Raw genomic sequence first — 27,589 nt, forward strand, 5'->3', positions numbered from 1 at the left:
CGAGCGAGAGGCGGTCGAAGAGGCGAAGCAGCGCGAGGAGGCGGCCAAGAGGCGCAGGGTGAATCGCGACGCCCGAGATCTGGCCGAGGAGCTGGCGCCGCGCGCCACGGGTCGCGATGCCTTGATTGAAAAGAGGCGAGAGCGCAATGCCGCCAACCGCGATTTCGCCAACCGCAAGGACGACGATGGACTCGAGCTGGACGACGCCACGCTCATGGGGGGCGACGATTACGGTGCAGCGTGAGTGCAGCGCCTTGGCATGCCTTGTCTGCTTGCTGATCCGGCGCTCGGTGTGCATAGGCTGACGCTGCTCTCCGGATGTCCTTGCTCTTCGCTGACGTTGTGCGCCCACAGGCTGCAGGGCAAGAGCGGTGGCACCAGCCGTCGCGAACAGGCAAGACAAGAGCGCCGACAGGAGAGGCAGGCCGAGATGACTGAGCGTGTGGCGGCGATGCGGTCCAAGGAGCAGGATACGATGGCCATGTTCAAGCAGGTGAGGACGGTGTCGCTCGACGGGCCGGGCCTGAGCTCTTTGCTGACCTTCTTGGTTCTGCATGGCCCCGCCCACCCCTGATACGCCGGATCAGCTCGCTCAGCAGCGATTCGGCGGAGGCGCGGGCAGCTAGACCCGCTGCTAGGTCGGCCTCTCGATCTACGGTCAGTACCGTCAGGCCGTTGGTTGCTGACGGCCACTGATGGCCTGGTCGGGCGAGCTTTTCGTGGAGAGCAGCAGCTAGCGATGGCTTAAGCGTTTGGAAAACCCTTGCGAAAATGGCAGTCGTGCGGTAATCATGTCGAGGCGGGCCCTCTCTTCGCAGGCGCGCCTCAGGGCCTCGTCGTGTTGGAGTGTTGATCTCCACATTGCTGGCCGGCTAGATACACGACGGGCCAGGCGATGCACTACCTTCCTACCATCTCTGGCCTCCTTGCAGTAGGTCGAGATTGTCGCCCCCTCTTTGGAATGCGTTCGAGCGAGTCAAACACCTGGACGGTGTCGTTGCCGCTCGCGGCACGGTCTGTATTCGGCATGAGCAGGACGAGGGGGTCTTCCTTGGAAGCAAACGATCGACGCATGCCCGTTCCCGACCCGGGACGGCGGAGCTGGTGGGTTTGGCCAGTCGCCACCGACAGTCTGCAGGCAGGCCTAACGGACCGCCGTCATTCTCGCTCCGCTCCTACCTCTCCGCCGAATGTCAATGGCAAAGCCTCTTCTCACTCGTCCCGCCTCGTCGAACAACCGGCCCTCTCCCAGTCGGGCGACGTCAATCGTCGTCTAGGTCTGCGCCCGCTGTAGCTATGTACCTGTACAACCATCCCGGCGTCGGCGCCAACAATGATGTTGAGAATGAGAGCCAGTGGAGCTCTAGCTGGCCAGCGGGCAAAGTACGGCGCAGAGGAGCGACTCTAGGAGCCTGCTACTGCCGCCGATAGTGGGCCATCTAGTCGAGGGCGTCCCCCCTTGTCTGTGAAACCACTGACAATGGCGGCCTCTTGCCGTGTCATCTTTGCAGTCGAAAGAGGTGCCGAACCTACCTTCGGCCATCTTCGACGGCCAGGCTGCGGCTTCGTATCGGCCTTCAGTGGCCGTTCGGAGGTCGGCCCCCCTCTTCGACTGCCAGATTGTAGACTTGACCCCCTCGCATGAGCCACACGGGCTGTCCTCGACCTCGTCCTCGACCTCGACGGTCCCATGGATGGACGGTTCATCACCTCATCCCTTCCCTCTGGACCTCGATCTGCCCTCACTCTGCCTCGTCTCCTCTCTGCCCTCACTTGCAACCTTTGAACCTCTGCGCCCGACCTTGATATCGTTCTCGCACTCCGGCACGGTGGCCGTCACAACCACTCAAGCAGCGGTCCGAAGCACAGCTCGGTTCCTCGCCCACCTTTCCGGGCCAAAGGGGCTCCGTTGCCTGGCTGCTCTCCTGACCCACTTCCGTCCTCGGCCCCACCTCGTCGGCTCAACGGCGCTCACGGCGCAAGTCCCACTACTCTTGCCGTCGCTGCTTCTTGCCCTTGAGACATCGCCATACTCTCTAGGCGCCCGCATCAGGCCACCCCGCCTTTGCTCGTCCATACACGCCTTCGACATGCCGACACTCAACGGGCAGGTGCCCCCTCCGAGATCCCCCTTTCGCGCGATCGGCAACAGGACACCAGCAGTGGCAAGCCCCGAGTCGACCGCCAAGTCTGGTCTGACTGCGCTCCCCAACCAGCACCGACTCTCGGCAAGCCAGAAGCTGGCAGCCAAACGAGCCAGCTCATCCTCGCCGGGCAGGAACAGCCCGCGCTCCAACGCACACATGTCCTCGGCGCAAGACACCATCTCGCCGTCGTTGTCGAGCGGCAGCCTCAACAGACGAGCCGCGGTCAGCCGCCGACCAAGCAGCGCCACGGCTCCGAGCGCCTCCTCACCATCGAGCACAGTCTCCTCTATGTCGAGGTCCGGCTCAAGCTCCTCAGCAGGGACAGACTTCAAGTCACAGATGAGGCAAGCACGTAGCCAGAGGTCGACCGCCACGAACGCTTCTGCGGCCATACAGTCCTCGCCGAGCGACACCGGCTTGACCGGAGAGGACACGGATGCGACCAGCGACCTCGAGGCCTATGCTTCGAGCCTCGTCTCGCCGACCCACGCCAAGTCGATTGACAGCTCCCTAGCTCGTACCGCCCCAGTGCGCTCACCCTCGCGTCCTCGATCCCACATGGACCTCGGCGAGACGCCCAAACGAGTCCACCTACCGAAGAATGAAGCTCATCCGACGCTGCCCGCCTCGGTCGGCACCGGTCTGGGCATCTTCAACCTTGCCCCCGGCTCAGCAGGCGAGTCGTCCGAGGATCCGTTCGCCTCGGTCAAAGGACTCATGGCGGACCTGGGAGATACCATCGGCGGCAGCGCTCAGTCCTCGCCAGAGCTCGACACGCAGCCTGTCTCGCTCGACGCAGAGGGTGCCGAGTCAAAGAGAGTTCTGGCCTCTTCCCACTCGAGGAGTCATTCGCGTTCCAGTGGGGACGGCAAGAACAAGGCAGAGTGGAAGGTCGCTCCATCGAGCTCTCTGGTCTCGCTCGTCGGGGTCCAGACCACGGAAAGCATCGAAGACGAGACGGCGGAGGCGGAGCCAGAGGCAGCCGCACTACCCCAGCCGCTAACGGCACAAGCAGACGAAGATAGAGGCAACGCGCCCTCCGTCGAGCAAGAAGCCCCTAGCACCTCGTCGTCCGACATCAAGGCCGCACAGACCCCGGACAAGCCGAAGAGAGGCGTGTGGGGCTTTCTGCGGTCTCAAAGTGTCTCCTCGACCTCGATGGAAGCAGGATCGGCCGCCAACACGTCTATCGACGAGCATTCCGTCGCCTCGCCGTCGCAACAGGCCACACCGGTCGTCGCGCAGAGTTCGACGCCGCCGCCCCAACCTGCGCAGCCTCTGAAGCGGCAGCCGACCTTTGCCAAGTTCTCGCAGCAGCTGAGCGGCTTCGCCTCGGGTTTCAAGGCGCAGAAGACCAAGCACGACCAGGTCGAGACCAACGACGACGACGATGAGCTGCGGGTGCGCCTACCGAGACGGGCGGTGGACGAGGACAGGCTGGCCGAGCTCATCATCAAATGCGCCGAGGCCAAGCACGTGCTGCGCACCGACAGCAGTGTCAGCAAGCTGCGCGAGGTGGGACTGAAGCTCGAGGAGGGCTGGAGGGAGCAGCTGGCTGAGGCCCAATCGCTCCGATCGCGCCTGGACGTGACGCAGGACACCGTCGAAGACCTCGAGGATGAGAACAAGCAGCTGCGGATTCAGCTGGGCACCCTCTCCGAGCAGATCGTTCTGCGGGAGGATGACCTCAGGCTGCTGCAACAGGCCAGCAAGGAGCAGCTCGAGCGCGAACGGGCGCTGTGGGAGGAAGAGGCAGAGCAGGTCAAGGCCAACGACCAGTACCAACTGGCAAAGGTGAGGCGGCTCCTCGCCGAGGAGAGGTCGCTATCGGCCCATCTTGAGTTCCTCCTCGCCTCAGCCGTGGCCACCCAGGAAGAACGCGTGGCCGATCAGCAAGGTCAGCTAGGTGCCGATGGCATGGGCGACATCAGCCTGGCAGACGGTGACGACGTTGGGGGAGCCTCGCTGTCGCAGTCGGGCTCGCAGTCGTCGGTCAAGGCCTTTGGAGCGAACGGCTATCCCTCGATGCCCTCGTTCGAGATCCACGATGCGGACACTTCGGAGCTCGGCGTGTCTTCGCCTCCGGTCGCAGCCGGCGCAGATCTCTCAGATCGCATGACACGGCGTGTCTCGATGCGGAGCAGCAAGAGGGGCAGCACCGAGGTCGAGGTCCTCTTCCACGTCCCCGCCTCGCCCGGCTCGTCGCGTCCGCCGACTACGCTCTTCAGCGAGCCGCCGACGTTTGGCAACTTTGCCAAGCTGGGCCTGCTCTCGCCCCTGCTGTCGTCTGCGCGCCGAAAGTCGAGGTCATCGTCGTCGTCGTCGTCGCACGCGCGAGGCATTGACGGAGCAGCTCCGCACTTCTTCTCGCCCTGCCCAGCGCACCGCGTCAGGGTCACGCAGTCCAGCATGGAGGGCGTGCCGGACTCGGTGTCGAAGCTGCCGCTGCTCGAGCACAAGGTCATCCTGGTGTTTGGCACCGATCCCAGCTATCTCTCGAGCATCGTGGTCGGGATGGTGCGGCGCGGGGCGTCTGCCGTCGCCATCGCTTGCCCGTCCTACGCACTGGCCCAGACCGTGCTGGACGACTTGTCGGCGCCGGATCTGAGCGTGAAGACTCTGGCTGTCGAGGCCAGCCTCGACTCGATCGCAAGCATCGAGGCTGCCCTGACAGCGTGCACCGTGGCCTTTGATGGGCTCGACTGCATCGTCAATGCCTACCGACCGGACCTGAGCGCCGGCGCCAGCGGCAGCCTGGAGCGCGGCGATGCCGACGTCTGCACGCTCCAGGACGTCCTCTTCCGCCTGCCCCGCGTGCTGCGCATCCAGACGACGGCGCTGCGTGCCCTCTCGCGGCGCAGGGGCGGAGAGATGGACGCCCTCGACGCCGACGACACGCGGACGTCGGGCACGCAGAGCAGCTATGGCACCTCGGTGCTCAACATCGTCTTCGAGCCGCCCGCATGCGCCGCGCCCAACGACGAGGCGCCCATGTTCGGAGGCATGTACAGGCAGGCGATGTTTGGGCTGGTCCGCGACGTCGCCGTCGCAAACGAGGGCCCAGAGGTGCGCGTCAATGCGATGCTGACGCGCAACGAGGCAGGTGAGTCTTCCTCTGTCTATGGCCCAACGAGCAGCTTTGCTCCTGGCGCGATGGGGCTGACGAGTTTGTCCCTGCTTCCCCCGCCTCGATTGGAAGCAGGTGAGACCGAGTCCGAGGACCAGGCTATCTCGTACCTGCTCTCCGACCTCTCCGAGTTCGTCAACGGATCCATCTGGACGCCTTCATCGATCCCAGGCTCCGGTACCACCGGGTGAGTGCAAGCGGCGGCAGCGGCCCCTTCTCGAGTAGGCGGCGCGATGATCCTGACGTCTCGCTGGCTGCACATGCCTGCCCTCGGAACCCTGCGCCCAGATCCAGCTACAGCTGCGCCGGCCCGCCTCTGTGCGCCATCGAGAGCCTGCGCGATCCCAGCACCAACGCCGAGACGCGGGCGTCGCAGATCCGCGCGCGCCTCGAGGCGGCCAAGGCCGTGTCCGACGCCGAGGTGCTCAAGGCGACGCGCGAGGAAAACGACCTCCTCGAGAGCCGGACGCACAAGCAGGACGAGCGGATCCGCCAGCTCGAGTGCGAGCTCGCCGAGGTCCGTCAGCGCCTCCAACAGACCGAGGAGGCCGTCAGCACCCTCTTCTGAGGGTTGGCTTTTGCCGCTGCAATGCTGGCGTGGCATTGTCTGGTTACCTTGCCCAGCTGGAGAGGCAGGGAGAGGGGGGAAGGTGGCCTCCCTCGTCGGTGCCGTGCGTCCGGTTGTAATTTATGCCCCTCTCTCTTCCTCGTGTCACCTAGACCCATCGCACTTGCTCCCTCACGCTCTCGCCCGCGACGATGACGGCGCTTGTCCAAAGAAAGGGCGTAGTTGATTGCCTCTGCACCGCCGTCGGTCGATCCTCGCGCGCAAGATGCGCCGGGGATGGATCAGACGGCCCTCATCTGGTCCTGCATCTTGATCTTGGCCTCCTTGGCCTTGACCTCTGCGGAACCGAGGACGTCGCCGACCTTGAGGCCGGTCGACTTTTCGACTTCCGAGAGGCCGGAGCGGAGGCCGCGCTCTGCGCCCGATTTCGCCTCCTCGACCTTGTGGCTGGCCGACTGGATCGAGCTGCGGAACGCCGAGACGAGCGACTCGCGCTGCTCGGTGAGCGCCGGCGCGTGGGCCTTTTCCAGCTCGACGTAGTACGACGACAGGTTGGTCGCGAGCTTGGGCTGGAAGTAGTTGAGCGAGGCCACCAGGAAGAGGGGTGGTGTGATGAACCGGATCGGGAACGAGCCTTTGCGCGTCCACCGTAGCGAAGGGACGTGTGCGAGCGAGGGGTTCAGATCAGCGAGTCGTTCCTCGCCGACGATATGCAGGCAAATGAGCGCCGGGACGACTTACGGAATCGAGTAAAGACCGAGCCAGTCAAGGTAGCCACACCGACGTAGAGGAGGCCTGGTGTGAGAGGCTCGTCGGCGGGCACGAGCGACTTGACCTCCTCTGTTTCGGTTGCATCGGCAGGGGTGAAGGCGGGTTCAGCATGACCTCTGGGTGGACGGCGTGGGATGCGCCGACGTGCCAGCCGGAGTGCATCGGCAGCACACTCACTCTCAATCTTCCTCTCGACGCCGATCCACTTCTCAATGGAGCCAGAGAGGGCCTCTCTCGTCTCCTTTGTCGCGCCCTGAAGGCCCCGTCGCGCACTGCCAATCTGTCGTTCCAGCTCAGTCTGGGTGGGTACCAGCTTGACCTCGGGCTCGGGGAGCGGGTAGATGGGGAGCTGCAGTGGCGGGGCGAAAGCAGTGTTGATGTGTTCGAGAGGAAGCGAAAGAGGCTTGGTGAGTAGGAGCAAGGGCATGGATGGGAAGAGCGCAGCCAGGGTATGATCTCACCTTTTGCGACGAGGGTGCGGGCGCCTCTTCGGCGTGGAGCTTTGTCGTGCTGGAGACCAGCAGTGCACCAGCGCCGGCAAGCGGAGCGGCCCGAAGGAGCGTCTGGCCGAGCTGCAGCATCGCGATACCAAAGCGATCACAGCGAAGCGCGAGGAGAAGAGAGGCTGGTGAGCACATCGGGTCGGGCCCAGGCGAGGAACTCGAGAAGAGTGCCGGGCGGAGTGGCGTGGGCCAGGGTGGAGGTGGAACTCACGATGGAAGCGACCATGTCGAAGCCTTTCTCTGAAAAGGACGGAATGGTGATGCGAGAGGTAAACGTCAGGTAGGGGAACGGTGGTGGGGGCCAAGGTGAAATGGAGCGGGGAGCGAAGCGTAGGAAGGAAGGGACGGAGAGTGGAGTGGGGAGCCGGCAGCGGGGTCCACCCTGAAAGACAGGCGGCGCTGCGATCCGTCGGTCTGTGACGTCCCAGCGCCCCCTCGCCGCCAACGCGCCAACCCTCGGAGCCGTCAAAAATGCCCCTGCCTGGCCCCACCACCCGCGCGAGAAATAAATCCTGGCACGCCCGGGGACGTCCGACTTGCCCTGACTACTCTGTGGCGACACCGATGGCCAGCCGCGACAAAGACCACATTTGGAAGGCGTCTGAAGATCTATTCCTATGCGGAAGGTGCTCTAACAACGAACCGGGCCAATAAACAAGTCAGATGCATCGCAGAAGGCGGGCATATCTTCGGATAACGTCTTGTGCCACACGAACACTGAAGAGGACCGTCAAGAACAGATGGCGGACATAGCAAAGAGAAGTGAGCTTATAGAGAAGTTGGTAAACGGGTGCGTTCGTTGTACCCAAAGAGGCTGCTGGCGACCGCGAAAATCGAAAGGTCCGAGCAGCTCCGTCGAGATCAGGAACATTCGCGGACACAGGCTCAGACGGTTGTTTGTGGGTGTTTGGGGGATGTGGATTAGAGGGGAATGATGATGATGACAGATGAGGATGCGATGCGGGGGAAGGGAGGATGGGGATGAGGGGGAAGGGGGGATAGGGGAAATGGGGGAAGGGGGATTGGGGGATGGGGGATAGGGATTGGTGAAGGTCCGTGTTCTAAAAAAGGGTCACTTCGCACTCAAGGCCTCGCCATCCGGCGGTGGGATCCCAAAGTGTGGCCGAAGCAAACCCCCCAATAGCAAAATGCCCGGTGCCAAAAGGAGTCGACCTAGCCCGACGCTTAGACGATGGGGAGGGCAGTGCACGAGGTCTGGATGAGACCGTTGTTGGCGGAGCCCTCGCAGCAGACGGGGGTGTTCTTGCACTGGTCCTGGACGGTGACACCGATCAGGAAGGGGACCGAGTCACAGTTGAGGCCGATGGCACCGGTGAGGGCCTCGTTGAGGGCAAGACCAAGGCCGGCAAGGGCCTCCTCGGCCTCCTTGCCCTGGGTCTGTTGGGTGCAAGAGAAGCGGAAGGGTAGCGAGCTCGTCGGTCAGAGCCATGTAGCTGAAAGGGTCTCAGTGAGAAGCTGATCGCTGCCCGATGGCGGTACTCACAACCTGCGAGCAGCACTGGAGCTGGCCGGTGGCGCAGTTGCCGTTCTTCTGGCCAGTGGGGTTGGCAGCGACGAAGCCAGCGACGGCGGCGAGGGTAAGGAAGATGGTGGAGAACTGCATTTTTGCTAGAGTGGGTTGGGGGTTTGGGGATTGGAAGGCGAAAGCCGTAGAGAGTGTGAAGAGAGAGAAGAAGTGGAGAGTGGAGTGAGAGAGAAGAGTGGATGAGTGATGAGGAAAGTGGTTAGAGAGACGGCCAGGTCGGGTCTCTTATACCTTTCGAGGCCCCAAAGGATGGGTAGGCGGCGGTGGCCAGGCAAACGCTCGTTGGTACGGCGAAGCAGGGGCGAGGCCAGCGCTGGACCGGGACAGGTGCGAGGGCGACGCTGCGCTCCGCCGTTGTTGGGATCCTCTCCGCCTCAGTGCGGCGATCCAAACACCTAGACGGTAGGCACTGCGCCTGTGGTGTGCTCTGCCAGGTCGAGCATGGAGAAACAACAACAGTCAGTGCGCTGCTCAGCGGCCTGGCCAGGGTGCGGCACAATACGGCCAGCGCTGCGCCATTCGGGCGGGCGTTCGTTGGTCGGCCGGTCATTCGAGGTGTTGGTGTGTCCCCTCCGCGCGCTCATGCAGGTGTCGTGGCCACGGTAGGACGATTGTCAGGGGGCGCGGGGCGCGCACAAAGTTTTGACACATCGGTAGGACCAGCGGGTCGGGAGTCAGGCAGGGGAGCGAGGGACCAGTCCCAACCAGTGGGTCAGCGTCTGCGGAGGCGCGGCTGGAACGCACTGCTAGGCGCTGCCAGGTCGAGCCACGATGATCTGAGCGATGCGGAGGCGGCCACCGCCGGTGAGCAGCAAGGCATCGACGACGCGCGGGGGAGGGATAGAGGCAAACGTACATACGTGCGAGCGGCCTTTGATGCGACGACTCCCTACATGTCGGGCTCGGTACGGGCGGACAGTGAGCGGGTGTTGTGCAGCTGCCAAAGAGTGCAGAGTGTCGGGGGCTCGGTTGGCGAAAGCGGCACTTCCCCCCCCGGCGCGAGCATCGCTTGGTGCGGTGCGGAATGGCAGCCACAGCCACCGCTTTGGTACGCAAGCTGCTGAGCCCAGCCTGCCTGCGCTCCATCACCGCACCACCACGCTGCCTCTGCGTCAAGCCAAGCAAGGGCCCTAGCCTGATTCCGATTCCACCGGCGTGCAGGCATGGCGGCCATCCTACAGTGGCCAGCCAGCCTCCCTGCGTTCCACATACGGTCGCCACCCGACTTAGCCTGTGACTGACCACGCCTCGCACGGCCTAGAGAGCTTTGATGCCTGCAGGATGATCTCAACAAGGCATGCACGTTCCAGGGCCCTCTGTACGCCGCCACACAGTAGCAGTCACAGCCGGGTCATGGTCATCCCAGCCTAGGCCCTATCGGCCAGATCGCCCGCTCCCTCGACTATGTCTCTCCATCGTGTTGACAGTCTCCGGCTTGCGCACTTCCGCCATTACTCTCCTGCCCAATCAGCGATTGCCAGGCTACAGTATGCTTCACAGGCAGGGGCACATCTGGCTGGCGATCGGGTTGTGATATGCTTGCTTGTTGTCGACCCGGCGATTCGTGGTCCTGCCTCGATGGGGGGTTCCCTTTCCACGCCCCTCGCGTCTTGCATCCGCAGCAACCCCCGCACCGCTGTGCGTGCGTCTTTGCTTCGCTGCATCCTGTGATGCTGCAGGCTCAGCTGTCAAAGGCCTCCCCTGACCGTTCGCTCCGCATCCTTCGGCCGCGCTTGCGTTGCCTGCAGTACGTTGGCGCGGCAACCTCGGAAACCGTGCAGGTGCGTGCCTCGCTCCCCCCGCTCTGACCCTAGCCTGCCAGCGCGTCGACCGGGAAGGCACATGTCCGCCCAGCCAAGTCATTCCTTGATCACCCGGCGTCCCTGCCCGGCAGTCCGTTCACAAGTGGTACAGTACTCGCACGGTCGTACGCCGTCTCCGCCAGGTCATCCTCCCGCCCGCGGATGCCGCTGGTGGTGCTGGACATGGAGCCTACACCAACGTCTTCTGCTGTCGATCCTTCTTTCTTCTCGATTCTTGTTCCAGGTCGGGCGTTCCGAGCATTCGGTGCGTCTGAGCGACCTCGAATGACCTGGCTCGCAGATAGGAACGATGCTGGAGCTGATGCTGCACCCGAAAGTCGAGGCTTTGCTGTTGCTGATCCGCTTGCGACCGAGGAGTGAGTCCCCAGGCCAGCCGCCTAGCCTTCTGCTGGCCCGGCGCATCGCAAATGGCTTGCAGGCAGCAAGCCTCCCTGAAGACCCGCAGCGGCGCATCAGCTGGTCGCCGGTAAGTACAGTTCAGAACAGTAGCTCTCCCTGGCAGGGTGGTTCGTTCGGTCCGATCTACAGACCACGACTCGGCTGGTATAAGCGTGTCTAGACCGCTTTTAACCCTTGTTTCGCTCAGAGTCACCTGAGGAATGCTGGAGGCCGTGCCTGCTTGGATCACCCCACTGGTCGGGGAGGGGCAGTCCGGAGCGTTAGACCGGCATCGACAAGGTGATGATTTTCGTCTGAATTTCGACGATCTTTTTTCTCAACGGGGCCGCTTGGAAGAAGCAGCTTTGGGGGCAAGCCAGCCGGCCGATCGAGAGTTGCCAGCCCCTGACTCCGTGCGTTTGGGGCCGGCGTGGCAGGCAAAGCTCAAGCAAGTGGCTGCAGTGGCATCGCATCGCATCGCATCGCAGCACAGCGCAGCGCAGTAGGCCTACAATGCAGGCCGTGCGCTGACCCTTACAGCTCAAGCTCCCGATGCTCGCCCCTCGGTCAGGACAACGGTGCAGCGCAGGAGTCGATGGCTGGCCCGTAGGGTGCCGTAGGCCGGGCCCACCCACGGATCGGACCAGGCCTGGTCGCGGTGTTCATCCGACTGCGCAACTGGTGGCGCCTTTGTTTTGACTGCGAGGACCACGATGGCGAGGGCTGTGTCACCACTGAAGACTCGTACGACGGTATCGCCTTTCGCCGACTAGGCTCCTTCATGGGCGGGCTGATGGAGATCGATCGGCGGAGACTAGGCACGGCGAGTACCGGTAGCCTCTGCAATCGTATAGCCTGGCTTGCGTTGCGATGGGCTTGAAACGTCCCGGCTCAGACAGTGGCGGACTCACTGCTTCTTGATTGGACGGCCACGGCCCATCGGCAGGGGCACAGGTAGGCCACAGCAGGGCGTGCGTTCCTCGAAAGATGGCGTCCCGACCGGCTAGCGTGGGTGCTCCGAGTCTCGCTCGCTGTGGAATGCTGACCGCAGGCACGGTCGGTTGGCAGCCCTCGATTCTGCCTGCCTGACCCGAACCTGTCATCCGAGGCGGGGGCTGGCATTCGACCAACCCAAGGACCCAGTCTGATCTCCTCGCTCCTTCGATGCAGAAGACCGACCGCAGCGGGGATGGCAAGGGTTCACTCTTTCTCCGCCGCCGAGACCGCCACATCCCGCAGCGCCCTAGGTCTCGCCCTTTCATCTCCTTGCCTCGAAGGTAGGCGTTCCGAATCCTCCATGCCGCGTTGCACGAGCGCCGATCTTTCGGGATATCCCCAACTTCTCCCCCTACCTGCTCCTCATGGATCTGTGCTGCGGAATCGGCACCTACACAGACCAGCCGGCCGTGCCTCGCCCTTCGCCGCCACGTTCCTCCCGTCGATCATAGGAACGCGACCGACTTCGGTATGTGTCGCAACGAGCATCGGGAGCGTTCACCATTCCAGAGCTGGTGCGACCCTCATCAGCAGCGATCAACCTCGACCCTTGACCCTGCTTCGTGTCGTACCGTAGCCGATGACACGTTCCAGGGGCGAGGCAGGCAGCGGCCATTTGCCGCGAGGTCGGTCCCATGCTGGAGAACAACACGATCCGGAGCCGCAATCGCAAGCCCCGGTCTGGTATCGGAGCTCTCGGGTCCGCCTGGCTGCGACGCAGCTGCATCTATCAGGCGCCGCCGGCTCCGGTCCGCTCAACCATTGACCGACTGAGCAGCACGGACCGCCTCGCTAACCCGCCACCCACGCCCTCGCAACGCACGGTCCTCCCAGTGATCAGACGTCGGTATCTCTGCTGGCGGATAGCTTGGTGCCTCGCTGCCAAAAGCTTTTGGGGGGTTTGCGTCTTCTGCCAACCGCCTAGAGGCGGCCGTCATATGCATACATAGAGTCATACTGGCAATGACCTCGTGTGTGGACCCGCGCAGTCCAGATGGGTGTGTGTGTGTGTGCGTGCGTGTGTGCGGTGCGGTGCGAGCGAGTCGAGCCGAGCAACGAAAAGGAACCGAAGGAGAGGACCGGAGAGAGTAGCTTGCGATTTCGATCACGTCATGTAGTGGTGGAGAACAGGGCGTGGACCGAGACGTTTACTCGTCGGACTTCTCAATGAGGACCTTGTTGGCACCGGTGCCACGGACCTTCTTGGGGAGGGGAGCCTTGCGGCTGCCGCGCTGGGCAAGGAGGATGGCCGAGGCGCGGGCAACAGCGACTATCGGATCAAAGGAGCAGGGCAGGATCAGGGTGTCAGCGACTCGGCGGTTGTCCAAGGTAGAACGGACCAGCTGGGCCTTTCGCAAATCGATAGGCACGACGTCCTCGTTCCCGACCGCCACCGCCCCATATCGACGTGTCCTCCTCGGATCTCCTTCTGAGCCCCGCATATCTTCGAGGTGGAAGGACGGGATGTCCGGACATGGGCCGCTCTTGCGACAAGGTCGACGCGGTAGAGGTGATCGAGATCGTCCGCGTCGACCCCATGTGTACGCTGCGGTCGTTGGTGTCCAGGGTTCGATCTCGCATCGTTTCTACGCCCAGACCATCATGGGTATGTTTCCGGCGGGTTCTAGGCGATGCATAGAGGTTTGGTGTCCGGAGAGGGGCGATGGGGAGTGCTTCCTGCACCGCTCGTGTCGATGGCGGCCGCGCGGCTCTACTGGCCACGCTCGATGGTCGTCCGCTTGCCCTTGGGCGTCCATCTCCTCCAAAGGCGACTCTGGAGACCGTTCCACCGAGTCCACAACTCGGGCTTGGGTACTCACGCTTGGCGAGGTCGTTGCGGTAGCCGCGCTTGCCAACGATGTTGGCAACGGCACCAGAGACACGGCGGTTACCAGTGCCCTTGCTGTTTCGGCAAGACGAGGCGACAAGGCAAAGGAGACGTCAGCCCTCGGTTTCGCCGGCTGTCGGACAGAGCTGCACGGTAGAGGGCCGACTCACATGGTGGTCGAGGCCCGCGAGCCCTTGACCGAGAAGGGGGAAGCCTTGGTCTTCTTGGTGGTGACGACGACACCCTTGCCGTTGGCGGCGGGGGCGATGCCGACAGCCTTCTTGCAGACGTTGCCGGAGTGCTGAGGGTGCAAAGGGAAGGCGACGCGGAAGAGGGGAGGTCGGGGGACGATGACATCGTCAGCGTCCGCTTCGTCGCTGGACAGGGAAATCGGTCTAGATGTCGGAAGATGTCGGCTGGGGCTGAAGTCGAGTGTGGAAGCTGCTGTGCTCCTCCGGCCGCCGTGCAAAGGAGCCTTCACCGGCTGCGAGACCGTCATATCGCCGTTCCGACCTCCGCCTGATCTTCCATATTTCCCCTCGGTTCCCTCGAAGGCAGCGCTCGCCTTTGACCGGCCCTGCGAACTTCCAATGGAGGCGCCTTCGATAAGGCGCCTGCTAGCTCCCACAATACGAGAGCGAGATGCGAGACTCGCAGCATCTCGCCGTCTCGTTTCGTCCGTTGCCCCTGGTCTTCGGCCGTTCCATCGATCCGTCTCCTCTCATCCTATCCACCAGCCCTTCCAACCGCTGCATTCCCTCGAAGGTTTCGTAGTCGGATGCAATCGATGCTGGAACAGTCGTCATGGACCAGATGTAGCGATTCCGGAGCGTCGCGCTTCTGGTCGAAAGTGTCGGATCTGGTGCTGTCGGTCGGATCCTTACCTTGGGGCTGTGGATCTGCTTCAGGTTGAGGGGCTCGCGGGTGAAGAAGCGAGGGAGACCCTTCTGCTTGACGATGTAGGAAGAGGTCTTCCTGGTGAGGAGCCACTGAAGTTCCTGAGACGAAGCCGCCGACATTGTAGCTAGAAGGTGCTGAGGGGTGGGTGATCAACGGGTGAGGGAGCGATGGGTCTTGACGAGGTGGAGCTGATGGTGTCCAAGAGGCGGGCGGCGGCGGTACACCCGCCAACAGCGGCCCCGGCCCTGCCACACAGCCGCCCAGCTCCCCTATGCCTGCCTGCCTGCCTGCTCCCCTCCCCGCCTGGTTCCCAGAGTCAGCCCGACCCCACCGCTCGCCACCTTCGCATCCTTCGCAAGCGGCTGATGGGTAGCCCGGCTGCCGAGGCCTGGCGTGCCTGGACATTGGTGCTTTCACTCGGAGCCGAAAAATTAAAAATGGCAGCCTTTCCACGTGATTCAACTTCGGCCGACGGATCGACATACATCGTTGGCGGCGGCGACGCTTCACTGCGGACGCCCCTTTAGCCTTGTCGCGCCACCCATGCTATCGGTCCACCACAACGCTCTCGAGGGCGTATCACTGCGCTCGCCAACGAGGCGGCGGGCCGTTGGCGAAGGCGTGCCGCTTCGGCAAATCATTCTCTCGGATATCGTTCCATCGCTCTTTGCCACTTGGCATCTCTGGATGAGAGCCACAGCGCTCGGAGCAGGATGTCTCCTTCTCATTGACGCTCGCCCGCTGACGGTTCCCATCTGGCGCGAAGACGATCCCTTTATCGACGAAAGAGGTAGCTCCAGCGTGCCATGTGCCGGCGAGGCGCAAAGTCATTCAAGTCGCACCTGCCATGCGCTCCCACCACCATCTGTAGCCTCTGAATCCGAGCCAGAGCGCAACAGAATGGAGACTGCTCCGAGGAGGCTTCGTTGAGGCGGCAGCAAGACCTGGTTGCGATGGGATATCGGGCAAGCGACCCCGATTGGCGACAAACGCGACCCGCTGTGCGGACTCGATTCTCTGCCGAGTTCCGGGGATGGGGTCGAGGCGATGGAGCTGGCCCGAGAGCCGACGGCGCACAGCCGGGCCGACCCGCTGAGCCACGGGCCAAGCCGAAAGGGTCTCGACGGCTATCACGACGGCCACCACCATCACCCAACCACCCTCTCTCGCCACCTTCTTCATCCAGCTTCTGGCAGACAGCCTGCCACGTACGCTTCAAAAGCCATCGCTTGACGCAACACACGACTCCCCCTTGCCGCGAGTATCCAGCAGCGGACTTCGCGACGACCCCTTAGAGCCGACTGTTGCCACCCCGCAATCACCCGCCGCCCTCGAATCTGAGATCGCGACTTCAGCCTGGCTCATCCAACAGTACGAGCCATCCTCCGAAGCACTCTCTTCTCACCTCACCACCCACCCTTTTATGTCCCTAGAAGCTTTCTTCCGACAATCGAACCAGCAATCTCTCCAACAAGCCCCACCAGCCACCGCCGCCGCCTCCGCCTCCCAAGATGACCAGCATCTCTCGCACTATTCCGATCCGGCCTCTCCACGAGAGCAGAGCCGAAGCTCCCAAGTACTGGGCACTCATTGCGGCGAAATCGACGCCAACCCGCGCGGTGACGCCCAAAGCCGCGCGCTTAGCTCGGTCGAGGGGTCCGTAGTCCGACTGACCGATCCTGAACACGCGCTTTCCTTTGTCGAAGAGGCTGAGCGAGCCGAGGTGCCCCAGCTGGACGCATCGCTCATCGCTCCGGAGATCTTGATGAAGATATGCTCATATCTCGATCCGCACTCGCTCGGCGTCGCCGCAGCCGTCTGCCGGTCTTGGGCATCGGTAGCCCGCGACGACGCCACCTGGCGGGCCGCGTTCGCCACTCACTTCAACCTTGAAGCGGTTGGGTTGCACTCGAACTCCGCTGTCATCGCCACAAGCTCTCAGGCCGTGCCGTCTCTCCGTCGCCTTACGAATGCTTCTTGGCGCAGCGAGTTTCAGCGGCGTTCGGAGCTCTTGAGGTGAGTGCCGGGTAGCCTCGCTCCCATTCGCGGCGCACGCGCGCTGAGCAGGGTCGTTCCTTCTTCCTCTCTCTCTCTTCCTTCGTACCCATCTCTGAAGGCGTTGGCGCAAGTCTCGAGCCCCGACCGTGCTATCGACGCCGCGAGTGGACATCATCCACCAAATCTCGGTGTCCAAGCAGCACACCTTCATGCTTTCGGCCTCGCAGGTGTACGGTGTCGCATCGCGATCCAACCCTTTCACTGGAAAGGTGACGAAAGGATACCTCGATGCCGAGGGCACCGCAAACGGAGCCGGCAACGGCAATCCGAACATCGAGTTCAGCCCCAATGTGACCGCCCTGGCCATGGGCGCAGATGCCAGCAGCGTGGCATGGGGTTTCCGCTCTGGCGAGGTAGGCCTCACCACCCTGACCCGCCAGGGCATCAACCCGCGAGGCGCCATCCGGAGTCACCAATTCTCTCCGCGTGGCAGCCACGCCGGGCCGGTCTCGGCGGTCGCCGTACCCTTTGCCAGTAGCCGAGACGGTGTCCACGGTCCTGGAAGGAGCCCCGAGAGGCTCCGTCAGCAGCTCGGCGCCATGGGCGACGTCGCCACCACCTTTGTCACCGCCGGCCACGACGGCACCGTCCGGCTGTGGAGCTCTTTACGGCCCTTGCCAATCTGGGTAGCCTCAACAGCTTCCCGCACGGCGCCTCCCAACGCTGGGCAGACGGTCGACGTCTCTGCTGCGCCCGGCACCGCGGCCGCAGTCCCTATCTCTGCTCTGGACTACGACGCACGCGCCGGCATCATCGTTGCCGGCAACGCGAGCGGCAAGGTCGTTGCTTGGCACGGCCTGGACATCGCAGGCCTGCTTGCTATCCGCGCCGACGCCAGCGACCCTGCGCAGCTCTCCGAAGCAGACGTGGACGAAGACCTGCTCGAGGCGCAGCGGCGGATCGTCGAACTCGTCGGCGCTGTGCGGAGCGTCACAATCCATCTGGCAGCAGGTTCCGGTGCAGAGACATCGCTCGACTTTGTCCGGATCGACGCCGACCACCACGGCTCTGCAGATGCTCAGAGGACGCCAAAGCCCTTCTCGATCCTGGCGCACCATTCGGGCGCACGATGTCTCCTTCGGCATCGCGTCGGCCACTCCGAGGTCGACGAAGATGCCGCCGCTGGCAGCATCGATCGGCCCGAGGTTATGACCACGATTCTGGGTGCTCCGGTGCTGAGCGAGATCACCGCCATCAAGCCAGACTTTGAACCCCGGTCCCCGCTCGATCGCAAGGCGTCGGTCGCTCCCAGTCCGCGGGTATCCACCGCTGCGTCGCCGATGCTGACGCCGTCGCGCAGCGATTCCAGCGCCAACGTGCCGCGCCTCAACATCGGCCCTTCGCCCTTTGACGTCTTTGGCGCCGGGCAGTACCCGGAGAAGAAGTACGTGTGCGTGGGCACCAAGGCCGGCACCGTCCACGTTTTCGACTGGGAGTCCGAGGGCGCAGACTTCGACGCGGTGGCCCAGGAAGAGTGGCAAGGGCTGCGACCCGCCCGCTTCACGGGTAGCAGGCAGCTTTCGCCCGCGCTGAGCATCGAAGCCCATCACACCACCATCACGTCGCTCGAAGTGACCTCGCTGCATCTGATCGCCGGCACGTCGGACGGCACGATCAAGGCGTTTTGCGCCCTCTCGGGCGATTTGATCCGCACCATCAACGACCGCACCGCGACTCGACACCCGGCCCGCATGCTGGCCGCCGGCGAGCTGACCGACGACGAAGCGGCACGTTTCCGGGTGCAGCAGATCGTCGCCGACCACGATACGCTGATCGCCGCCATCGGGCACCAGGTCCTTGCCTTCCGTGCTGAGCCGCTGCAGCGTGCAAAGGACAAGAGGATGGCGGCTGCTGCGGCCAAGAAGACGGCCAGGTCATCGAGCCGCACGGCCGACTCCAAGTTCCAGATGCAGGTCGACATGCGGCGAGATCTCCGCGAGAGCCAGGCGCAGCTACAGGCTGAGCGCGAGGAGCGACAGGCGCGGCACAGTCGGCGCAGGGACACCGTCACCGACCATGGTCTAGGCGACATGACCGAGCAGGAGGCGTTCGAGTACGCCATGATGCTCAGCAAGGACGAGGAGGAGGCCAAGGCCAGAGCGGCGAGCCAGCTCGTCGCCCCTGCCTCTTCGGCCCGAGCTGGTCCCAGCACACAGGCGTCGTCGAGCAAGGCGCCGATGCGGAGCCCGGGTCTGGCCCCGGCCGACGATCCGGAGCTGGCCGATGCCCTCGAGCAGATCGCCCTGGCGGAGAGCCGGCAGCAGAGCGGCGCGCCTTCTCGTTGCTCTTCGGACCGCTCTTGGTCGCTCGACGACCGCTTCGCGCCCGATGACCTCGACATGGACGACGAAGACTCCGTCGCCGCCGATGCCGACGCCCACGGCGCCGAAGGCTACTACCTCCGCGCCTCTGCATCGCCATCACCGTCTCCGCACGCCTCTCCGCACCTGGCCGGGATTGGATCTCCCTCGCGCGCCTGGACGATCCTGGGCCAGGCCGGGCCGTCGACGCGCTCAAACGCGCTGGATCGGTCGCATCCGGAGTCCAAGATCCGCACCATCAACGTCCCGCGCCCCGCGCGTATCGCTGGCACGTCGTTGTCGCCCACCAGCTCGGCCATGGCGATGCGGGGCGGCCAACCCGAAGACTGGCCGACCATGTCTCCGCCCCTCAACTCGGCCCACTCCCCCCTGAGCCAGAGGTACGGACAGAGTCTGAGCTCGGCCGCCTCGTCGTTCCGTGGCGCTTCGCCGTCAAACACACCTTCCAAGTTTGGCGGACCTTGGAACCTGGCTGCTGCATCTTCACCTTCGTCCGAGGTCAATGCCGAAGCTGGCGGTGAGACATCTTCGAAGCCGGCCAAGAAGATGCACAACCTCGGCGCCTGGGCCAGCGGTAGCCCCAGTCTGGGGCCGCGACATCGGCCCCAACCGCCAACAGAGAGTCTGCTCGCCGCCCAACTCGGTCGTCGTGGCACAAGCCCAGCCCCGACCTCCTCGTGCGAGTTTGCAGAAGGACAGCGCGCTGGTAGCGGGGCACGTGGAGGCACCCCTTTGGCAGACGCAGCAGGCGGCGACGACATGGACGACGACCTTCGATTCGCCATCGAGCTCTCGCTCGCCGAGGAACGCAGCAGGCTGGAACGTGAGGCCGCATCTCGTTCGTGAGGGGCTTGCGCGGGCAAAGCACGGGTTGCAAGCAGAATGGAGCTGGGCCCGGGTGGCGTGCAGTCGAGCTGGTGCCTAGAGTACAATCGCAATGTCGGCCCTTGGCCCTCGGTAAAAGCAGATGATGGCCCTTGATCGCATCGCATCGCATGGAGTCGCATGGCGTCGCGCCGTGCGTTGTCGTGTTGATGGTGACGGCTGGACTGGTTGGACGTCAGGGATCTGGCCTGTGCTGGGCCGCTCTGCGTCTTCCTGCGCCTAGTTTGCCTCGTCGTCGTCGTCCTCGAAGCCCGCCCAGATGCCGCCACGCGGGTGGACTGACGCCACAGCGACCCCGACCTCGTCGACGTGCACCCACCTCGTCTCGAAGCGCTGCGTGTTCTCGAGCGCCTGGACGGCCTCAAACACCTCGACGGCGGTGCAGCTCGACCTGAACTTGGCGCACAGCGTGTCGAGCGAGATGCCCGGCCGCTGTACGCACGCCTGTGCCAGCAGCTCAACCAGTCGACGCCACTTGTCCTCGAGGACGTTGCCGTGGATGTCGAGCCAGAGTCGCGCCGGCTGCCGGAGCGACTCGTCGCCGCTGTTGTCGTTACTGGTGCTGCCAGTGGTGAGCCTGGGCAAAGTGTAGAGGCGGATGTGCTGAGCCGACACCAGTCGGACGTGCGAGTGGCCAGCGACAAAGGCGGGAGCGCGACCCCGATTTAGGAGCCAGGCGAGGCAGGCCGGTCGGAGGATGGCGAGGCATTTGCCCAGCTCGACGCCTTCGGGTCCCGCTGCATCCAGCAGGTGCTTGACCTCCTGCAAGGCCTCGAGGTCCTCATCTGCCGCGATGGTAAACACCTCCAGCCACGATTCGGCCTCCGCCAGTTCGTCGTTCGCGATCCTGCCGTTCGTTGCCGCAGGTGGCGACGGCATCTTGACGGTCGCGCTCCTGCCCTGCTCGAGGCCTGCGGCAGTGATGCTAATCGAGAGCACCGTCTCGATCTCGTCGTCGTTGAGCACGCGCGCGTTGAAGGCGTGGTGTCCGCGCAGGTCGGCGAAGGGCGCCACGTCGATGTCGGCCGTCATCAGATTGTTGCTCAGCATCGTGCCCAGGCAGGCCGCTTCGCCGTCTGTCTCGACCGGCTCCACGAACAGCGGCGCCGACATCGACTGCTCCAGCTTGCCATCGAGCCGAGCCAGAGTGTGTCGCAGACCGATCTCGTCGGAGCGGTGCAGGCGGTGGTCTTGGGGTTGCACAAAGAAGTCGTCGGTCAGGGCAAAGTTGGTGCCTGGTTGCCTCCTCTGCGTGACTTCGGCCGTGGTGGGTCGGATGACCCTGGTCTCGAGCAGCCTGACGACGGCCGCCTCGATCTCGTCCTCGCCGAACCGCCGGCAGAACTCGGCCTTGTCCGTGGCCGAGCAGCGGCGGTCGTCCGAGAGGATCACGATCCTGACGGCGGCCTCGGCCATCTGCGCTCGCAGCTGAGCTTCGGCGCCTTCCGCTGCCACTGGCTCCGTCGGCCTCTGCCGCGCGGGGACGTCGTTCGAAGTCGGCTCCAGCACGAGCGCATTGCCGAGCAGCATGCCTTGGCGGCGATGGTTGTGACCGCTCTCCTGGTTGTGAAAGTCTTCCCACTTGGTCTCGGGCGGCACGTAGCGGAACTCGTCCTTCCAGCCCTGGGTGAAGTCGTGCTTGGCGAGGTCGAGGGGCAGCGGGTTGATCTGCGAGGGCTTCTCGAGCGATGCAAAGATGGCGTCTTTGTCGATCCTAGCCCGCAGGAACTCGATGTGCTGCTTCAGGTCGAAGTCGGTGGCGGAAGGGAAGGCCGGGTCGGCCAGCTCGCCCTTGGATCGAGCCTCACGGCTGACGGCAGTCCACTGACGCTCCAGGGCGCTCAGGTAGCCTTCCTCGCCAAACTCGCCGCGCATCCGCCCGAGCTGCAGCTTCCACTGTCGAGAGACGAAGTTCTGGTTCTTGGACCGATCTTCCTCGTCCCAGATCTGGGCCAGGGCGCTCCAGTCGCTGCGGCCTCGGGCGCGATCGCGAGCTTGCAGGATGACGGCGGCGTCACGCAGCAGCTCGTTCCTCTGCGGGGTCCAGTAATTGGCCGAGGTGGTGCTTCTGCGCGACGTCTGCTCCTTGCGACCCTCGGCACCCTTCTTTCGCCGCCTCGCCTTTGCCGGGTTGCGAGGCCTGCGAGGCCTGGGAACGCCGCCCTGAGAACCACCAGCAGCACCTTCGTCCTCCACCTGGGCGTCGTCGCCGTCGTTGTCTGCTGGCGGACGCCGGATGCTGGACAGCCTAACGCCCACCCCGCTGGCGATGGCGACACCTCTCTCGATCGCGCGGCGGGCGTCTCCGGCGTCGAAACCGGGGTGAGACTCGATGTACCGCTTCCGAATTTGTCGGAGGGCCCACTCGATCCTGTTCCGGTACGCCTCTGCAGCCGGCATCGACTGGAACGCGTCGGTCAGCCACTGCTCAAAGCTCCTCACCCTCTTGTCCCGCAGCTCTCTCGCCTTCCGCAGCGTCGTTTTGCGGCCCTCGCGGTCCCGGTCCCGGAGGCGCCTCATCTCCCGCGCCTCGATGTCTGCGATCTGCAGACCTTGGATGTCGAGGGACCAGCCCATGTGGCGCTTTCGAGCCGCAACCTCGCCGCCTCTTCCGCCGAGGTCGGCGAGCGCCAAGGTCCAGAAGCGCTTGACGGCGTCGGCGGGCACGAGGCTGATCCAAGAGGCCAGCTGGACGGCCTTGTCGGATGGCAGCGGCTCCCCCGCCCGGAGGAAGCGCAGCAGGAACCTTCTCTGCACGGGCCTGATCGTGTGGCCCATGCGCCAGGCCTTGGTCTTGAGCAGGTCTGGCTGGACGCCTCGGGAGACGTTGGCCGCTTGGAAGCCCGACTCGGGCTGTGCTGCACTGGACGTGGCGCGGATCCTCTTGCTGCAGATCAGTGCGGTGTTCTGCCAAAAGGCTCGCGCACGATCGATCGATGCGCCGACACTGGCGACCGAAAGCACTGGCTTCGTGCTGCCTTTCGCCTTCCAGTTGTAGATGGGCACGCGGTCCCTGAGCTCGAAGCGGGTGCAGGGCAGAGTGAGGGTGCGGGCCGAGTCGTCCGTGTCTGCATCCGGGACTGCCTCGAGGACTCCCATCGACTGGAGCTGGGCGGCCAAGCTGTAGATGGCCGTCTGGATCTCGGGCGGAGGAGCCGCATCCAGGGCGCTGGGCAGACCGATGGCCTCCTTTACGTCCGACGGCAGCTCACAGACGGCCTGGTACCTCGTCGCTGGGTCCTGGTAGGCTGCTTCGAGGCTGGGGCTGTAATAGCGCAGTCCGCAGAGAGCTAGGAAGAGCTCCAGCGAAGCCTCGGTCCAGAAGTACGAGATATCGATGCTGGGCCGCGGATCTCGCTGCACCTTGGACGACACGTTGGCGTTGATGGCGTCGATGCCGGACAGGTGGAAGAGCACGAGGCGGGCGACGGGACCTGAAGCATGGCCGAGGAACTGCTTGACCGGCATGTCCTGGGCCAGGAAGGGCGCACGCATCCGCTCGGCGAGGTGCGGGTCGGCCTCGAAGCTGCTCACGTCGAGCGTGGTGCTGTCTTGCCAGGGTCGTCGGATCGACAGGCTCGTGATGTCCTCGGCTGGCAGATGCACTTGTCCTGAGCGCAGATGGAGGATCGAGACGGTGTCTGTGGCGCGCGACCAGCCCTCTTCGCCGTTCACCACGGCGTCGCAGTACCTTTGCAGGCGAGCCGGATCGATGCTCGGCACGTAGACGATGGTCCGCTGAGCGTGATCGCCCGGCTTGCGCACCTTGACGAATGTCTTCTTCAGCGTTCCTTTGTCGACCGCCTTTGCGATGGCCTTGTCACGCTTTCGCTTCTCGCGCAGATTGAGCACCTGCGAGCTGTAGCGGTCGCGATTCCTCTCGACAAAGGCGTCGAGCGCCTGCGGCACCAGAAGCGTATCGAGAGCGCCGCCCAGCTCTTCGATGCACTCGACGAGGGCGATGGCGCTCCGCAGCTCTGTGACGCTCGATTTTGGCTTCTTCTCCGAAGTCATCCGCTCCTGCTTGGCCGCCGCGCCGACTTGCGGTGTGTAAGGCGCTCCGTTCGACGGCTTGGACGGCGTCGTTGCCGGAACGGGCGTCGAGGAGGGCGAAGGCGGCGCCGCGGCAGGCGGGGAGGCGATTCCGGTCTGCGCAACGCCAGCCTGTGTCGTCGTACTGGATGCATCACCGCCGGTGGCGTCGAGGTCGTCGACCGTCGCCGCGGCGCTCGCCTCGCGCATGACGGGAGGAGGTGCGTCGATTGCCTGGGGCTGCGTTTCGGCGACGATGCTTTGGAGCTTGCGCCGTTTGGCGGCACTCTCAGCCGGCGTCGAGGGCTCTTGCATCGCCACGAAGCCGCCGTCTGCGGTCGCAGCGGTCGCAGCCGACTCCGAGTCTCCGCTGGGTGTCGTCTCGGCCGATCCAGAGGCTCTGCTCTTGGCCAGCGCTTCCGCCCTCTTCATCCTTTCGATCGTCTTGTTGTTGAGCCTTCCCTTGGGCCTGCCCGTCGGCTTCTTCCTCAGCGTCGATTCGAGACCTCCGTTCCCGTCCTCGTCGCCGCCGTCGCCGCCCTTCATCGACGCAGAACCCCCTCTGCCATTGTCGACAAACGCCTCAGAAACGATCCCGCGAGTCTTGGCGATCGCGTCGTCGCCGTCGGTGTAGAAGGCGCCGTCTTCGATGTCGGGGAACCCGCCAGCGGACGCCAGGATCGCGGCATCCTCGTCGGCCATGTAGCCATCGCTCGCAGACTGGAGCGTCCACGCGTGCTGGCTATACAGTCGCAGCCGTCGCTCCCGGCCGAGGAATTCATGGAACTGGCGGATGCGCATGTCTGCGACCGAGGCGTCTTTGTTCGCCTCTTCCGAGCGCAGCACGAGCATCTCGAGCGTCCTCTTGATCAGCCCGGACACGTTGAAGGCGTTCTGCATCTGCCGCAACGTGATGCCGCTCGCGCCGGCCCTGGCGACCAGCTCATGAGCCTGACGCTCGAACGTGAGCTCCCGAGCAACGCGGATGTCTTGCATGCGCAGCTCGCGTTCGAGCAGACCCTTGTCAGACTTCTGGCGCTGCTCGCGTTCCGCATACCGAGCGTCGAGGAGGGTGTCGCTGGCGGCCAGCGCCTCCATGTCGAGCTCGCCCTTGGTCGTCAGCCTGAAGCCGCGCCTGAGCGACCGCGACTGCGACTGGCCGCCGTCGACCGGCTCGCTGGCCGACAGGCCGACGACCTCAACCAGGCCGTCGAGCACCAGCCTCTCGAGGAAGGCCTGGAAGGCTCGTCGGACGCGCTTTGGACTGTTTGCTAGGCCGAGTCGTAGCTGCAGCAGGCTGCGGAGGGCCACCTTGGCAGAGGTGAGGCCCATGAACGCATAGAGGCGCCGGCGGACCAGGTCGGGGCGGCTGGTCAGCCAGACCATGGTGGTATCAGCATCGAGTGTCTCGAAGAGCTTGGAGCCCGCAGCGGGCTCTGGGCCATCCAGAGCCAGGGTCGGACCATCGACGTTGCCAGCCACGGCAGCATCATCGTCGTCGTCTGCATCGCCATCCGCATCGTCCTCGCCGTCAACGCCGAGAAAGTGATCGGCGATGGCTTTTGACTGGTTCTCTGCCTCGACCTTGATCCGCTTCGAGGGAGGTCGTGTTGTGGCGCTGGCGATGGAGGTCGAGGCGCCATGGATGTTGTCGTCCTGCTGGCAGAGCCAGAGCGGGCACTGGTCGCGGAACTTGGTGGCGACAAAATAGCTGGCGGTAGTGCCCGTCTGCCGGGCCTTGAGCTTGACGATCAGGCCGGCTTCAATCAGCTTCTTGGCGATGTAGAAGACTGTCTTTTGGTCGATTCCGAGCTCGGCGCCGAGGTCGGTGCTGACCACCGCAGCCTCTCGAGAGCGGCAGACGAGCTGGAGGAATCGGTAGTTGGACGGCGTAAGTATCTTTTCCGCCGAACCTGCAAGCATCTTGCGTACGACATCGGCCGACAGGACGAGGCGAAGGTCGTCGCCGTGCCTCTGCTGCAGATCCGGAATCGACGTGCTGCGTGCCTCCTCGTCGGGGATCAGCTCGACCCGATCGCTCTGAGCCGCGGAGCTGGCTGGGATCTGCTTCTTGATGCCTCTGCCGGCGCGCTCGGCCTTGCTGGCGACGGGCTTCTTGGCGGCGCCTCCCGGGGACGCAGCGCCAGCAGCATGGGTGCCTACGTGGACGTCCGGGTGGGAAAGGAGGGCGCGAAAGACAAAAGCTCGATAGGACTCGTCGACCTGCTGGGGCGGGAGGCGTTCGCGCTCAGACTGAGCCTGATGGAAGTCGTGGATGAAGTGCTGCAGGCGGTCAAGGCCAGTGCCGGCCTCTCCGTCGAAGCCAATCTCCTCGATGCAGTGGCGGATGAGTTCGTCGATCATGGCGGCGAGGGACGCGGGCCCATCCTGATGGAGGGCAGCTTAGAGACAAAGGGGAGGGAGGTTGAAGATGAATGAAGGGTTAAGGTGAGGGAGGGAATGTGATGGTGGTGGTGGTGGTGTTGGTCAGGCAGAGAGGTCCAAGCGTCGCCTCCATCCGCTGCTCTTGACGCGGGCTGAGCCAGGCAGCGTCGCTGAGCAGGCCAGCAGGCCAGGCTGGGCTAGGCCAGGGTCCCTTCTCCACACGCGCCCAAAAATTGAGCCAGGCTGGCCAGGCCAGGCCCCGCCGAGTTCCGGCGGTGGGTGCGACCTGACTCCTTACGTAAGCGAACTTTTCAGGGTGGTTCTTCGAGCGCCAGGCCGCCCCCTCGACCACGATGGCCATCCTCAAGCCATCACCATCCCCTTCTGAGCACAGTCTTCGGAAAAGCTCCTCCGTCTATCGGCATCACCGCTCTCGCTTCGCTGCAGAACAACGGCCTGAGAACGCGTCAAGGGCAGCAAACGGCACCGTCCGACGACATCTTCTGGCCCCTTCGTACGCCTCGGCCTGCTTGACGACACAGCATCGGCCGCTCCAGCGACGACGAGCCGCGCCCACCGAGCCCGGACCCTATCCGATACCTCCCACGGCTAGCCATCGTATCGATTCGGATCGCCCCCCGCTGCACCAGAGTATTCAGGCCACGATGAAGCAGACCATCACCGGCATCGTCACAAAGGCGGGCGTCATGGCCAAGACGGTCACCATGACGGTCGAGAAGCGCCTGGTTCACCCGACGCTGCTCAAGGTGAGTCGCTGGCAGAAGGCGGGCTGAGCTGAGCGACCTGCGGCATGGCAACGGAGCACCTCATACTCTCTCCTTGCTCTCTTTGCCACCGTTGTGCAGACATTCATCCGGCACAAAAAGTACCTCGTGCACGACGAGAAGTCGACGCTCGCCGTGGGCGACCGGATCGTGGCCGAGGCGTGCCGGCCTCTTTCCGCGCGCAAGCGGTTCACGTTTGCCAGAAAGACGGGCTCTGGAGACGCGAGGCGGGCCAAGGCCGAGAGAGAGATGAGCGCCGAGGACAAGGAGAAGATCCGCATCGAGCAGTTGGTCAAGAACGAGGTGGCCAAGCGCGGCGGGTTCGGCAACGCCGTCAAGCAGGCCAAGCAGGCCGACAAGGCGCCCGTCCAATCAAAGGCGGCCATGACGGCTCGGGCCGAAACACCAAAATCCAGCCGAGCCTAGCGAGAGCAAGCAAGGCTGTCGCTGCGAGAAAGACGAGAGACCTTGGAGAGAGAGAGAGAGAGAGAGAGGAGGAGCGTGGCGGACGGAGGACGACGACGACGGCCGACGAA

The 27,589-nt window shown here is 64.2% G+C and overlaps 8 protein-coding genes across 8 annotated transcripts in view; 4 read left to right on the forward strand and 4 right to left on the reverse strand.

Moving 5' to 3' along the window:
• The window catches only part of PFL1_01603 (uncharacterized protein), a gene marked incomplete at both ends in the record, with an annotated part of 1,548 nt that extends 922 nt beyond the window's left edge, over positions 1–626 (forward strand). The window contains 3 exons of the mRNA XM_007879113.1: positions 5–240; positions 355–493; positions 588–626. Of these exons, the coding sequence (XP_007877304.1) occupies positions 5–240; positions 355–493; positions 588–626 (414 nt within the window). The remainder of the gene's footprint in view (positions 1–4; positions 241–354; positions 494–587) is intronic.
• Positions 627–2,090: 1,464 nt separating this feature from the next.
• PFL1_01604 (uncharacterized protein) lies at positions 2,091–5,842 on the forward strand (the record flags this gene model as incomplete). The annotated part of the gene is made up of 3 exons (XM_007879114.1): positions 2,091–5,250; positions 5,350–5,461; positions 5,563–5,842. The coding sequence occupies 3 exons, from the start codon at positions 2,091–2,093 to the stop codon at positions 5,840–5,842; spliced, it is 3,552 nt and encodes a 1,183-aa protein (XP_007877305.1).
• Positions 5,843–6,123: 281 nt separating this feature from the next.
• Positions 6,124–7,342, reverse strand: PFL1_01605 (uncharacterized protein; the record flags this gene model as incomplete). Its single annotated transcript, XM_007879115.1, has 5 exons — positions 6,124–6,476; positions 6,584–6,682; positions 6,791–6,962; positions 7,075–7,185; positions 7,328–7,342. The coding sequence occupies 5 exons, from the start codon at positions 7,340–7,342 to the stop codon at positions 6,124–6,126; spliced, it is 750 nt and encodes a 249-aa protein (XP_007877306.1).
• Positions 7,343–8,301: 959 nt separating this feature from the next.
• On the reverse strand, positions 8,302–8,740 carry PFL1_01606 (uncharacterized protein; the record flags this gene model as incomplete). Its single annotated transcript, XM_007879116.1, has 2 exons — positions 8,302–8,514; positions 8,621–8,740. The coding sequence occupies 2 exons, from the start codon at positions 8,738–8,740 to the stop codon at positions 8,302–8,304; spliced, it is 333 nt and encodes a 110-aa protein (XP_007877307.1).
• Positions 8,741–13,007: 4,267 nt separating this feature from the next.
• Positions 13,008–14,706, reverse strand: PFL1_01607 (uncharacterized protein; the record flags this gene model as incomplete). Its single annotated transcript, XM_007879117.1, has 4 exons — positions 13,008–13,129; positions 13,680–13,762; positions 13,858–13,988; positions 14,572–14,706. The coding sequence occupies 4 exons, from the start codon at positions 14,704–14,706 to the stop codon at positions 13,008–13,010; spliced, it is 471 nt and encodes a 156-aa protein (XP_007877308.1).
• Positions 14,707–16,352: 1,646 nt separating this feature from the next.
• PFL1_01608 (uncharacterized protein) lies at positions 16,353–19,812 on the forward strand (the record flags this gene model as incomplete). Its single annotated transcript, XM_007879118.1, has 2 exons — positions 16,353–16,603; positions 16,704–19,812. 2 exons carry the CDS (start codon positions 16,353–16,355, stop codon positions 19,810–19,812), a joined length of 3,360 nt encoding a protein of 1,119 aa, XP_007877309.1.
• A 258-nt stretch (positions 19,813–20,070) lies between these two features.
• On the reverse strand, positions 20,071–26,247 carry PFL1_01609 (uncharacterized protein; the record flags this gene model as incomplete). Its single annotated transcript, XM_007879119.1, has 1 exon — positions 20,071–26,247. One exon carries the CDS (start codon positions 26,245–26,247, stop codon positions 20,071–20,073), a length of 6,177 nt encoding a protein of 2,058 aa, XP_007877310.1.
• A 686-nt stretch (positions 26,248–26,933) lies between these two features.
• PFL1_01610 (uncharacterized protein) lies at positions 26,934–27,479 on the forward strand (the record flags this gene model as incomplete). The annotated part of the gene is made up of 2 exons (XM_007879120.1): positions 26,934–27,035; positions 27,135–27,479. 2 exons carry the CDS (start codon positions 26,934–26,936, stop codon positions 27,477–27,479), a joined length of 447 nt encoding a protein of 148 aa, XP_007877311.1.
• Positions 27,480–27,589: the final 110 nt, after the last annotated feature.

Source organism: Pseudozyma flocculosa (genome assembly GCF_000417875.1).
Source record: "Pseudozyma flocculosa PF-1 unplaced genomic scaffold scaffold00004, whole genome shotgun sequence".
Lineage (NCBI taxonomy): Eukaryota > Fungi > Basidiomycota > Ustilaginomycetes > Ustilaginales > Ustilaginaceae > Pseudozyma > Pseudozyma flocculosa.